The 13,280-nt window shown below is 39.0% G+C and overlaps 1 protein-coding gene across 1 annotated transcript in view; it reads right to left on the bottom strand.

Moving 5' to 3' along the window:
* LOC111867254 (ribonuclease Z, mitochondrial) overlaps window positions 1-13,053 on the bottom strand; it is a 33,928-nt gene extending 20,875 nt beyond the window's left edge. The window contains exons 1-6 of the mRNA XM_023856932.2: window positions 12,662-13,053; window positions 12,355-12,541; window positions 10,360-10,687; window positions 7,646-7,885; window positions 2,421-2,565; window positions 804-1,214 (exon numbers count right to left, since the gene is read on the bottom strand). Coding sequence (XP_023712700.1) covers window positions 804-1,214; window positions 2,421-2,565; window positions 7,646-7,885; window positions 10,360-10,687; window positions 12,355-12,541; window positions 12,662-12,933 — 1,583 coding nt within the window. The 5' untranslated portion in view covers window positions 12,934-13,053. The remainder of the gene's footprint in view (window positions 1-803; window positions 1,215-2,420; window positions 2,566-7,645; window positions 7,886-10,359; window positions 10,688-12,354; window positions 12,542-12,661) is intronic.
* Between the last annotated feature and the right edge of the window lie 227 nt (window positions 13,054-13,280).

Here is a 13,280-nt window from a genome sequence, read left to right as displayed (position 1 = left end):
AAGACATGCAGGTAGTTCATAAAAATTGTCTGTTAATTATGTTTGAAATTAGAGAAAATTATGATGTGAAGAGTTTTACTTTCTGGGACGTGATGCCATATAGTCTGCTAGAACATCTGTCAGATAGTACTTTCCATAGTCACCACTGTTAGAGCCACAAACCTCAAAATATTTCATCAAATTTTATTAAAACTACCAAATATCAAATTTAATGAAAATCTGTTCAGCAGTTGAGTTACTTCAGGCCTAAGGGCTGTGCCATAGCTCAAGCGGTTAGTCGCTGGCTTCCCACCATGGTGGCCTGGATTCAATCCCGGGTCTGGTCAAGTGGGATTTGTGGTGGACAAAGTGGTGCTGGGGCAGGTTTTCTCAGAGTACTTCGATTTCCCCTGCCAATAGTCATTCCACCAATTGCTCCACAATCACCCTCACCTATTATCTGGGGCTGGTACAATGGGCCATAAGTGGCCGCAGCACAAGGAACTTAGTCCCACCCCACTAGCAATAAAAGAAATTCTTCAGGCCTATAGACAGACACACTGAATGGTCTGCAGGGTTCCAACCATGCTTAAACACTGATCGAATCCTAACAAAGGTACGCATGTGGCAAATGATATGGGTCTACAGGTTCAATATTTGCAAATATACACAATACAATTATCCAAGCTTGGAGGCCATGAGAGTGCCTGAAAATTCTGCGAGTGACAGAGATAAAATCTGATGATCTGCAGTACTGACTGACCCTCAGGCCATCTTTGATTCATGGATGACAGTTTGGGAACCAACAACGTATGCAACCTTACCTGTCCAAACCTTTGCGAGGTCGGAGATGCACACTGCAGAAAGTTCTTGCTCCAATTAAAGAAAAAATATCAGAAACATTTTCATATGAAGTCAGCGTTCTTTCAGTTATTTTGTTAGAGCTCTCTTTTATTACTGAAACTTGCTCATCACTGTTTTCAGAATCAAGAATTACACCTCCTTCATTCTTCTGTTCAGCTTCAGGGATGGTCCTAACAACTCCATTCATCCCATTACATGCTGAATCTTCTGAAGGAATGCCTTTATCCTGTAGGAGGGGGAATATCCCCTGGTGCAAGAGGTGAAGCTTCTGCTGAATACGATGAACCGCAACACTTCCCATACAACTGTTACTCTCATTGATTATCAGCTGGTACGTGCTAGGAGAGAACTGCTTCATCCACATACGGTACCTATAAAAAAATCAAATTTCTTTAACCTTATTATATTATCACAAACAATTTCAGAAAAGCAACTCTCTATTGCTACAACCAATGTATTCATGAGGAACAGCTGCCCCTTAAATGCAGTCAAACTTCCAAAATCTTATAAGCTTTGTTGAATTAAAATATGTGTATATGTTCGGTTTAATGGCCTGAATGTGCAGGATGACAAGAGGCTATTAACCCAGCACTTGGCTGGACTGGTTGCACAACACCACAAAATACTCCATCCAGACACTCAGCTGCAATGATGGGATTCAAACTCCAAACCCCTGGAATTTCAAGACATGTCAGCTGTAACAACAAATCTTTATTGAATGCAGGAATAGTGAAGAGTTTACAGTGTTGAGCTCTGTCAATTCCCATGCTGTTTACATGTCTGAGCAGTTGACATGCTATGGTCTGTCTTCCATGGATGTCATCTTCCTATTATTAACCAATCCCAAGCTTTCTGACATATTTTTTAAACTATTTGCTTAGATATATTTTTATGACTTCCTATGTTGTGTTCTTTACAGTTAATTTGCAGACTACTTCTATTACATGAACAGTAATCCAATATCCTCATTCTGTATGCCTAAACATTTCTCCCTACAGCTTCAACAGCTGTGCTTGTATCGCTGATTTTAAACTTTTCCATTCTTCTTCAGTATCATCTTTAATAGAGTGCTGTCTAACATATGCTAAAACCATGCTTGATATAAAATTAATCATGATCGCAAATACTAAACTAATGGGGAACTACGTATATTCATTGCAAGCCATCACTGTTCCCCCAAATTCAAGGCAACTATCATGGACTGGACATTATATTACTTTTTTATGTATACAGAGGGATGTGAAGGTGACATGAAATCCTCACCAAAACAGAACATGTGTCTGAACCAGAAGGTAAAGTCTGTACTGAAAGGTACAGTAAAGATATTCATAAAATTTGGGAATGTAGTGTAGTTCAGAGGTAAACCACCGGACACTTGTAACAAACATTTCTTACTCCTTCCATACAACAAGTTTAATATGTCTGTGGAAAATATATCCATGTCTCTGCTCAAACTTGGAAACTCCAGAAGGTACAGCAGCTTAGGATACTTTGACAATATATTATACTTTCATTTATTTGATGATTGCTTATTTCTGCTTTAACCATGGTAGTTGATGTTGCAGTTAATTCATTACCTTGAATCCTCCATGACAGCTTTTGGTGTGAAGTGAACAACAAGAAAAGCAACATCACAATCTGACATGGCTGCTTCCTGATGCCTTGAGAATGTGGGATTATTTACTAGAGAATCCACATAGTCAAGAGATGGGCAATCCACAACTGAAACAAGATTAATATTTTAATGTCATGTGTCCTGCTATAGCAATGTGATCCACTATTCTGATATTAGTCTCTTATTCTTGTTCTTAGGTCACCATGGCCTATGTTTCACAAGTAACTTCAGATTCTGAAGTGGGCTGATATATAGGCTTCACACTAAGTGTGTAGGGTGGAAATGTGGAGTGTGGTACCGTCCGATGTCATTAAGAAGGTTTGGAGGAAAAGAGGTGAACCCAGATTTTGTTTAGCTTCTTGGTTGAAACAGTTAGGTGTCTGCCTATTTCAACAGCTTCTCTAATGATGTGGGGAAAGTAATCATAGATGTTTGCTAAGGCTTCCATTTTATTAAAGATGATTCTGTGACTGGTATTTGTGGAGTATTCAGCTAATGTGAATCAGTGGTTCCTTATTCTGGTGTCTTGATGTGTTCCATGATTCCGCCAGGAATGTGATAGTCATTTCACCAGACATACAGCATGACAGAGAAATGACAGTTCAACTCCATTCTTTGAACCAGTTGTTATTCCATCAAGGACATACCTGAACATCTGCTTTGTTCAAGAAAAACCAAAAATTAAAAAAAAAAAAAAATGGGAATAAATGAGAAAAATATGGATAACAAAAAGGGCGACAAATCACATCATAAGGAGTGTAACTGTTATATCCAGAGAACAGGACTGCATAGCCAGGCTACTCTGAAAAAGGGGGATCCACATCATCCATAAACCAACCAAAAGAATGATCACCTGTCTCAAAAAAATAAAGAACACATAACTTGTGATATTAAAACCTCACATTTACAAGATCCCCACTCCTATGACAAAGCATACATCAGCCAAATTGGCCACCACTTCTGCGTCAGAATCTCAGAACACATCACAGACACCAGGTCAGAGAACCTATCATCTGTGGCAGCTGAATGCTCCTCCATGATTTCAGTGAAACTGGATCACTACTGACATCCATGCTTACTGTCCCTACATAATCACTGAAGCTATCAGTTAAACACTCCACAACTTTAACCATCAAAATAATACAAATTAACAAAAGTCTGCCTGCACTTCTTTTTCTCCAATTTCTCAACCACATGGCCCCTTCACATTGGATAGAACTGCACCCAAAATCCACACCTTCCACTGCAAGACATATGTATTAGTTAATTTCATCCTTCTGCCTCACAATCCCCATGAAGACGGCAACTGCAATATAGGCTGAAATGGTGGAACAACTTCAACATGCAACACAGCTAAATCCCCAAAACTAAGGTAACACATTCAACTGTACTTATTGAATTTTTAATGGGAAAAAATTAATTTGTACATATTACAGTATTATTAGTATATATTACAGTTACCAGCCTCCCTCTAGTCTCATAGTTTCCAGTAATTCCTTTGTTGGAGCCTGCAAAATACAGACAGGCCAGGCTTCCTTCTTCCATGGTAAGTACACTACCATCAATTGCCCAGTCTGTCTCTATGACTGGTACATAAGCCCTTCCTGTATTGCAGCTCATGGACATGTTTTTCCATCATTGTAGCTTGTGGACAATTCTCCAATCTCCTTAAGTCCCCATCCAACAAGGTGCTCAGCATCTGAGTGCAGATTCTCTCAAAGTACATGACCAAACTTGAAAGGTATTCTCCTTGGTCAGTGATTCAGATACATCTTGATGGATCCATGCTTGCGGCATATAAACAAACTTAAAATCTGAGGACTCACTGGCAGAACATATTAAAACCTGGATGTACTGTTACATGATTTTATGTAGTGTGACTATAGATGAGGTTCAAATTAGCAATCAGATTTACTGTACACTTGTACAACTCATTACTACACTTCATAAATCAATCTAGGACACACTAGGTTTTCTCAATTTGTTATAGTCTTCACTAGCCATTGCTTGGTAGCAGCTTCCAATGATGGACATTCCCCTTTCTCTGGGTTCCTGAACTGTCCCCAGCCTCAGCTACCAGCTTCTCACAGCAAGAGCTCACAACAGATGAACCACAGCAGTTCTCTCACTAACTCACCAACCAATTCCTCACTGACTGACTGACTGTTAAGAATGTTTCATAACAGGTGCACACGACACAATAAGAGGGACTACCCATCACCATAGGACATACAGGGACATAGATGAGGGCACATCCCAAAAACTGAACTTATCAACAGAAGCATAGTAGTTTCAGCAACAATTTTAGAGACACCAGAAGATGACCAATGTCGGTCAAAACATGTAGAGTGCATATACTAGTGATGTAGAAGAGATTCTAACATTTAAAACTTTAAAGGTTTTAAAAAGCAAGTTGCATTTGAAATGGCTAACTAACAGGAATAAATGGATCTTCGGTCATGTTAATCTGATATGTTAATTAAGTAACTTAGTAGCAGGATAAATGTAAGACTGACATACAACATATGCATGTGGTTCAGTGATACCCATTAAGACACTCCAGGACTGAAGAGGAAACCTGTCATGTTCCTTTTCCTGAAGACAGTGAAAAGAAGCAGTGATAAGTTTCTTGATTTTGCATTATTTTAAAAGCAGTGTAAGTGTGGCAGGATGACAGGTACCAGAAATTGCTGAAAGTTAGAAGACCCAAGCTAAATCCTGAATACCAGGTGACAAGCTAGCCAATCATACACTCTACATTCAACTGGAATCCTGGAAAGATGCTGGCTAGCAATGCTAAAATTCACTTGTACCAATGCAACATGGCATCTTTCTGGATCAGTCACTGGAGGTATAACTTCATCATATCCTTTTGCATCAGTAACCAGGGAAGTATTGTTGTTACTGTTATTATTGGAGGGGGGTGGGTTTCCCCATGCACTGTGACCAGTTGCTGATCTATTGTGTGTCCCCCTTTAATTTCTACTGTCGCCATGCCCTTCCAGTACTGGTGCTCGCTATCAGCCCCATTCTACCAGCGAGGTCGGCCCTCTCTGGCAGTGGTCCCCGATACTTCCCCATCTACCAGAGGAAATGGAAACTACTTGGGCGGGAAACTTTGCCTAATTTTGCTCAGAGGTCTCCTAGAGACACGAGGATCTTTTACATGCTGTAAAGCTACAACACGGGACACATGGCTTGAAGTCCCTCACGGAGTACTTGTTCCCTGAATTTTTCCGCCCTTAAAAATTCGATAACCTCTGCCGGGTTTGAACCCACATACCTTGAGTCATGAGGTGGGAACGTTACCCCTAGACTACGGAGGCCGCTTAACCAGGGAAGTAACACCACATTTTGAATTAGTCACTGGAGGTGTAACTTCATTATTCTTTTGGATCATCTTCTATAACTCAAGTCTTTCAGGCACAACTTTGTATATCCTTTGAAAATCATCACAACAGAGAATAACTTCCCAAATTAAGCTGTGACATAATTTTTTTCAAAAGCCAACATTCATCTAGTGCAAGTGGCTAATCCCAACAAGAGTATCTGTACTGAACTGTCATTTGTGTAGGTGTAATAAATTTACAGATACCAGTAATAATCAGGATTCATGCATTAGTGGGTTGTGTGAATTACTTTGTATGTCCAACCCTTCCAAAAGCTCTCAGATTTCATATAGTGCTTACTCTGTACAGTTTGAGGTAAGTTTCATGCTACCTACTTAACCCAACAAGCTAGATGTTATAACTTCCGGTGCCTGTAAGCACATCTATTCACTGGCAAACAATGTGAGGCATGTTGTATATCCATATAGGAGGCTTTATCCCTGTAACAGGCCATGGAGGCCCATACAGTTGTGTCATATCGAGGCTCCCACATTTTCTAGACAATTGGCTCACAGATGGTGGGAAGGTTGTCTGTCTTACACGCCAGCCACTTTTTAGTCCCTGGGAGATTATTGGTACTCATTTCTGCTAGAGGCCGAGTTGACCCCAGGGCAGGAGTGCAGTTGGAAGAATTAGGTCAACTGAAAAAATCCAATGACCTCATCAGGAATCAAACCCATGACCTTACGGCTTGTAGCATAGTGCCTCAACCAACTATGCTACTGCATGCCCCACATGTAACTGGTAATATTATTAGTAAGTAATGATTATGGGGACTTATGCAACCATATATGATTAACAGTATAACTGAAACGCATTATCTCCCTACTGCTGGGTCAATATAATAAGTCTCTATCAAGTTTACTTATGGTGTGTTATTGGTTTTTCAAGCAAACAAGCAGAGGAGGTATAGTTCAGACTGACAGCTGTTTAGACCTGAACCTTTGATAGGATGAAGGTTGTAAGTAATGGAAGCTTCTGTGTATCAAGAAGGTTCTGAGAACAGTTTCTGGGACTTCGGGGGTACTTTCTTTCAAACTGTGATTCTTGGGGTTTCATTGGATATTCCTGTAACTTCATCAAAAGGAAAACTCTGTTGGTATCTGCATTTACCATCTCTGCTGTGTGCAATGACACTTTATAATCTTCACATTCTGTAATGTAACTGACCACTCTGTACATCATTCCAGCTTGACTAGGCCTAGACCTGTAAGTTGTGTAACTACAAACCTACCACTGTCATTTCCAAGCCACTTAGGAAATCTGACATCCTGTAGGCCCAGTCACTCCCTCAGGATACATCAGAAGAGGTGTGAGCAGTTATGGAAGGAAAGAGATTTAATGATGTTCTGGGCATTCAGCAAAATTTGTATGAGGTACTTAGTAATGTTATGAATGAAGAGATTCAGGCAGAATCAATGGCCCTATGCACCAGCTTGAAAAAGCAGCACTATGAAGGGGGAATGATACAGTTTTGCTTAGACAAATCTTTGTTTATAAATATATTCTCATAACTTTTAGGCATTGGCTCTTAAAAGCATAAAAAGGTAATGATGGTTTTCTCATTACCTGTAGTTTTACTATACCATTTCACAGTTGTCAAATACCGAGTTCCTTGTATTCTGTTTCATCCTGTCAGCAACCAGAAAATTACATGCAACACTGAGAGAACACCAGTTACACAAGTTACAAAACTCTACTCAATAGACTGATTCTCTGGTAATTAACATACTTTAATGTGATGGCAGCCACACTTTCCATTATACAAAACTATAAATGACCTATGTACTGTAATTACCAAGGAAAACTGGACCAGGGTCGTCAGGCATTCGAACATCTGCAGATTTGACCAAGGTGCCATCAGACAATAACACGTCTTCACCAGCTTTCAGTTTGCCCAAAAGAGGACCAGGAGGCACTCCTCTTTCCACACAGCGTTCAAGACACAGTGACCCAGGCCTAGGCTTCAGCTGGCAAATGTAGGACAGTGCCACTGGTTCTTTAGGAGCATCAATGTTCGACCTTTGTCTCTTTGTTTCTATAAAATGCAAATTACAAATGAAACTACGATATACCTTGTAAGATTTGAGGTTTTCACAGTGGTGACTATGAAGAAAGCCGTCTTCTGGGATGTGGCGCCGTGTAAAAATTGTGTCAGTTAACACAATTTCTACATGGCGACCCATCCTAGAAGGCAGCTTTCTTTATGATATACCTATTAACATTCAGTGTAAGATCTATGGACAATTAAATTATACTATAAAACAAACAAACCTTGCTATATGGAATACAGATCCCTTCTTACTTTAAACTCCACCAGATATGAAAAGCTGGTTGTGAGACAGATGGTTGATATATCGAATGGATGAAGTGGAAAAGAAATAAAGAACCTCCCAAGCTGGTGTGCATTCAGTGATAAAATAATTAAATATAAAATAGACTACTTTATAAACTGATAATTCTGTTCAGTTGGGACTATAATCCAAAACTATTCGGCTAGTCAAGAAACTCTCTTTTGTAGTATTCAAAATGCCATTACAAAAACTTATTAGACAGAGTTCAAATCATTTCATGTCTTCACCATTTAGTTCCAAGAGATTCTTTTTAACACATTTACTACTAAAATGAATACGTCAATTTGTTGGAGAGGGTTTAACATTAACAGTGTCAATGTAAGTTAATTAGCACACTTGTACCCACAACTTGAATAAAATCATCATCAATGAACAGAGGTTGCTTGAAGGGTCATGAAGCTCAGCTGCTTCGCAAAATTGGAACTATGGTCCCTTCAGGGACTCTGAAGCTTTCTTCAGGGATCACTGGAAAACAGGCCACTAACAAGGAGGTTATATTTTAATCCTGCCAGGACACTTTAAGTTATAAACATACAATTCTTTTTAGGAAAAGTAGTCCATAGACATTATATACGTTTAGGATTTCAGGTTCTCAGAGTGGCGGTTATGAACAGTTCAATCTTCTGGGCTACAATGCCAGGGGTAACAAGCTCACATTTACTCACATGAGAGACTTTAGGAAATAAGGATTTTGACATTATTTCTTCTTTTACTTTCAATCGCTCTATCCTTACATGTAGTATACACTGCTGCTTAGTCTATGGAATAACAAGGCAGCTCAATCTTGAGTGCCTTACTCTTTGATCCTGAAAGGGAATTGACAACTGACTTTCCCTGAACTACATGACATTATATTCCGGAAGACGGAATTGTTCAAAAGTTGGCTTCTTCTGGCAATTTCTAATGACAAATGAAAACGAACTACATTCCTGAAAAAGAACTTTCTTTTGATGAGGGTGTACTTGCACAGAATGGAAGTGGGAGTCTGGATTTTTGGATCTACAATCCTGGAAAACACTCTAGGGCATGAACATCAGAGTGTGTGGAACTATCGATTTGAATAATGGTTCTCTAAAGGCCTTGTGAGAAGAAACTGGAAAGCTAAAACCACAAGAGCTCACTTTGTGACTGAAACAAGATGTACTTGTCCTCAGATTCTGGGAAAATCAACTGGTAAATACTGTATAGTGTCAACTCTCCTCATAATAAAAACTACAGATTCCCCAAACAAACAAAAAATATACCAAAGATGATGCCAAAGCACGACACTGATTACAGCTACACATATGGTGTGGTCTCTGCTCATCAGTATCCATTCTGTTATTCCATACTATAAAAGAGAGTGTTCTTTATCTCATGCAGTGTGCTCTATTCAAATTAAACAGAAAGGCAATGAGTATATTTCTTGTACACACAACTGACATCAGTGAGACACTAATGAACACTGACCATGACACAACTACCTCATTCTGTGATACTTTGATGTCTCACTATGAAGAGCTACTTCCACAACACTCAAACGGACATCTAGGAGAAATTTTTTAATGTTGACTGGACAGGAAAATGAGAAACCACAAGTTCATCCAAAAACCTGCCATCTAAGGTGGTAAGAACCCACAAAAACACTGCAGTGTCTCCGAAAGAATATAAATTTGGGATATAAGATTGATATGTGCCCAGTTCTGAGTTCCTCTGCATCCTGAAGGCTGCAACATATTGTATCACACCCTAAAAGTACATTACAGGTAATTTATATATATTTATTTTTCTAGAATTTGCAGAACATGACCATTTTCTTCAGATAATACAAAATTCCATGCCTACATGTTAAGCACTGGTGTCTATAGTGAGGACTGAATCTGAAAACCTTGCATGGTTTTGAGTGAATGAATGAATGTATAAGGGGTGGGCCTTCTTGGCCCTTGCACCGCAACCACAGTGATCACACAATATGCCATATGTACTTCTTCTGGTTGATCGATTTTCATAAGCACATTCAATATCAAAATGAATTCATTCAGGACATAGTTTATAACATGTATCAACAAACACAAAGAAGCTAATATACAATCATACATTGGTAAAAATATGCATCAAATCAAAGAATAACATTTATTTATGGACCACAAATTCATGGGGAATGAAGAGTTATACACACCAGCATTTCTGTCCCCCCAGTGACTGTGCTTCTTTCGTTTACGTTCATGAGCATAATAGTCCACATCATCATCCTCTTCGTCGCTGCTTATCTTTGTGCTAGATGATGAACTGCCTCGAGGTGAAACAGCCTGACCACCTGATTTCATATCTGAAATTGTTGTATCACTATTCACATCTTTTGCAGAAATTACAGCTGTACTGGTAATTGGTAAATAGCGGACAGTCATTACAGAGTCCTCAAAATGGGTGCCTGCTGAGCAACATGCCATCTTCACTGAAAGGTCCTTGAGGATGACAAACCTTTGAGTTGCTTTGAAAATCTCATCCTGGAAGCAACAATTCATAAATTTTAGGCTAATCTCATACTTGCAACACATTCACTGCTACATATGTGAAAGCCCAACACTATACACAGGTGTTCATAATCATCACCACTTTTTGAGCCATAGGCTTCTTTATAAAATTCTGTCAGCTTTGATCCAGTTTTCACTTCTTTGGATTTTGCAACTGTAATACTTATACAGAGCAAGGTTGTCAGCCTTGGGTCCAACCCCAAACCTGGAGGACCAGGTTCTTGTATTCATATCCTCCAGTGACAGGGTGGCCCAGTTGTAAACCCAAGCACTGGGTTCCCTATTCATCGCCTTCTACAACTCGCTGATATCTCTTCAAATTATTGTTTTTTATAATTACCACCTAAATCCGGTCATACAATTTCATCCTGATGATGAAGTTTTATTGAATAAATTACAGAACTTACACTTTTATTTAACATGATACAAACTGGTTTACACACATGCACACACACACACACACACACAAGTGAAAAAAGGGAACTTAACACAGCAAGGCATAGAGCTAGGGAGGACAAACATAAAATATTTTATTTAAATTCTTGATTTCCTCATTGAGGTCATAAGATGGAGGAGTGAATAGTGACACTGACCACAAGTATTCATACATATTGTCATATGTATGGTGGTACGTGCGATGAAAATTACAGGTTCTAATTCGGGTGATTGGATTTATTAGCACCTTGATTACAATTTCTCTTGATCACATTTAAACACAGCACTATCGCTGATTATATGCACTGGTCCTCTTCTGGTAATACAATTAAAACAGAAGAACTAGCACTTCAAATCACTCCAAATATTACACATGAATAAAGCCTATCAATCACACTTCACAGGTCGACTTGTTATTCCTCTTCTATGATAAACTCAGAACTCAGAATTTTGTCACTCACTGTCACTGTCACTTCTAGTTCCAATTCTCTCTGAACTTAGTCAAAGTCACATTGCGACTGACAGTCGGTCGGTCAGCAAGTCTTGGAGTCAAGTGCAAACTGGGGTCCATGATCAGATATTTATTACTGTTTGGCAGTTACAGGCTTGTTTTTGTAGAGTGCCCTCTATGACGAGAGGCTGAGCCTGTCTTTTGTATATGCTACTGGCAGTTGCCAACGCAGTTTTACTCGGCTCTGAGTCCCAAGGGACTCACGATTATATTTTACTGTCTTAGATTTGAGACTTCCCTTTTTGTCGCCTCCTATGACTCACAGGGTCACGGTGGAGGTATCTGACCCAGCCTCCACATGGATAGCTCTGAATTTATGGCTCACAGCTCTTTATATTGTTGCAGCACAGACCACACAGAAATCACAGTTCAGTTGTTGCATAAGGAAGATCACAGAGAAAATGAGCCACGTGATTTTTTACCTCACCAGTCCATTAGCGCGCTGACTATTGCCTAGCAACAAGCTATAAACATTCGTTCACTGACATACAGCTTCTACTGTTGCATAATGTACCACGTTTACAGAGCTGCTTCCTGGTAATGTGTTTATCAAATCCGTTACAATATTTCATTAAATTACAGAGTAAAGAATGCCACAATTTTGAAAAACATAAATTATTATAAATTGGCAATATAGAGATACAACACGACCCAGTCCACAATTTCCTAATACTATGAATGAAACATAACATACAGTTCCAGCTGGGCCATGAAGTGTAATTTCTTGAACCCCAACATCTTGGATAGTGAGAGCAACACCAGGGAGACCTCCAATATTCTCCCAAGATGGATGCGTAATGAAAATGTGTTCCAATTTGGACAACTTCATCTTATGCTCATGTGCCAATCGTTGCGTTCCTTCACCACAATTAAATAGATACCTGTTTCAGATTAACCACATATAATTACAAATTTGCAATTCGTTTCACAATACAACAAACATTCTCAATATAATATAAATATAGCCACCTATATAATAATGTAACCATTTCAAGACTTACCTAGACTGATCAGTAAACACATAGAGAGATCGAGGTACACCTTTAGCACCGCTGCCAAGTACCTGTAAAGAGACAGTTCCTGGAACATACTTCTGTCCTTTTTCTTTCAACTTTTGACGCTGCTTCTGTAGTTCTGCGGTGTGTTTTGCGTCTCTTGGCATAGTTAGCAGGAGTTCTTTCAGGTTATGTTTTTTGGAATAATACAATTTTACAAAATCGAAATTAAGGAACTTGGTTTTGCCCCGAAGTACTTTTGAAATTAACCAGTCCATTAGGAATGTATATCTTCCTTGTCGAAAGTGTCCAGAAATTATCAGAACGCATCTTTACGACCACAATACGAATCTCGAAATCATTTCACACACATACTTACACATACCAACATCATCATATAAAATTGTGTTGGTTACAATCGATACATTAGCCACTGACAACCGCTGACAATTGTCGAATATTTCGATTATTGAGAAATATCGAATAATTTGAGCAAATTTAAATGTGGTTAAAAGAAACTGAATGTATTTATTAGACGTAAAAGCGGAAGACATGTAGAGCGAAGTAAAGGCTGTTCTAAGAATATGAAATAAATAATATATCCATTTTGCTACATCTTATAGGG

This window comes from Cryptotermes secundus, unplaced genomic scaffold, assembly GCF_002891405.2.
Source record: "Cryptotermes secundus unplaced genomic scaffold, Csec_1.0 scaffold1270, whole genome shotgun sequence".
Taxonomy (NCBI): Eukaryota; Metazoa; Arthropoda; class Insecta; order Blattodea; family Kalotermitidae; genus Cryptotermes; species Cryptotermes secundus.
Note: the sequence above shows the minus strand (reverse complement) of the source record. Positions and strands in the feature narration are given on the sequence as shown.